Genomic DNA, 539 nt, shown 5'->3' on the forward strand with positions numbered 1-539 from the left:
CACTCACTCACTCACACTCACTCACTCACACACACCTACACCTGAGCAGTTGATGGCTGGTCAGAGGAAATGTTATATGCAAACGGTGACCGTCAGCTGACGCCAGATGATTTTCCTGCCGCTGCACGTAGTCAAAACCTCCCTCGCTCTCTGTGTGTGTGTGTGTGTGTGTGTGTATGTATGTGTGTGTGTGTGTGTGTGTGTGTGTGTGTGTGTGTGTCAGCTGGTGGCGAACGCTGTGCTGTTCGTGTGTGTTAACGGCGTGGGTGTGTTTCACCTGTGGCACACTGAACACGCTCACAGAAAGTCCAGCAAGAAGCGGGAGGACTTCAGCAGAAACCGTGCCACACAGGCCAAGCAGAAGCGCGACCAGGTACAGATTTACATCCTGTACTTCATTCAGAGCGCAGAGTGTGTGTCTCCGTGGGGGGTTCTGGGCGTCTGCATGCTGCTTTAGGCTTTGGAATAGAGCTGAAATATTACAGTTTTTCTTGATTGCTAACACACTATAACTGATTCATTTGGCCCAATTTTCCAAA

The 539-nt window shown here is 50.3% G+C and overlaps 2 protein-coding genes across 2 annotated transcripts in view; both read left to right on the top strand.

Annotated features, from left to right (window-relative positions):
* The first annotated feature begins 69 nt into the window (after nucleotides 1-69).
* The window catches only part of LOC107575666 (adenylate cyclase type 2-like), a 12911-nt gene continuing 12441 nt past the window's right edge, over nucleotides 70-539 (top strand). The window contains exons 1-2 of the mRNA XM_016262026.1: nucleotides 70-152; nucleotides 304-373. Coding sequence (XP_016117512.1) covers nucleotides 70-152; nucleotides 304-373 — 153 coding nt within the window. The remainder of the gene's footprint in view (nucleotides 153-303; nucleotides 374-539) is intronic.
* The window catches only part of emc4 (ER membrane protein complex subunit 4), a 26526-nt gene continuing 26227 nt past the window's right edge, over nucleotides 241-539 (top strand). The window contains exon 1 of the mRNA XM_016262027.1: nucleotides 241-253. The gene's annotated coding sequence lies outside the window, so the exon portion shown is untranslated. The remainder of the gene's footprint in view (nucleotides 254-539) is intronic.

The sequence above is a fragment of the Sinocyclocheilus grahami genome, unplaced genomic scaffold, assembly GCF_001515645.1.
Source record: "Sinocyclocheilus grahami isolate Dianchi unplaced genomic scaffold, SAMN03320097.WGS_v1.1 scaffold2800.1, whole genome shotgun sequence".
NCBI classification, from domain to species: Eukaryota; Metazoa; Chordata; class Actinopteri; order Cypriniformes; family Cyprinidae; genus Sinocyclocheilus; species Sinocyclocheilus grahami.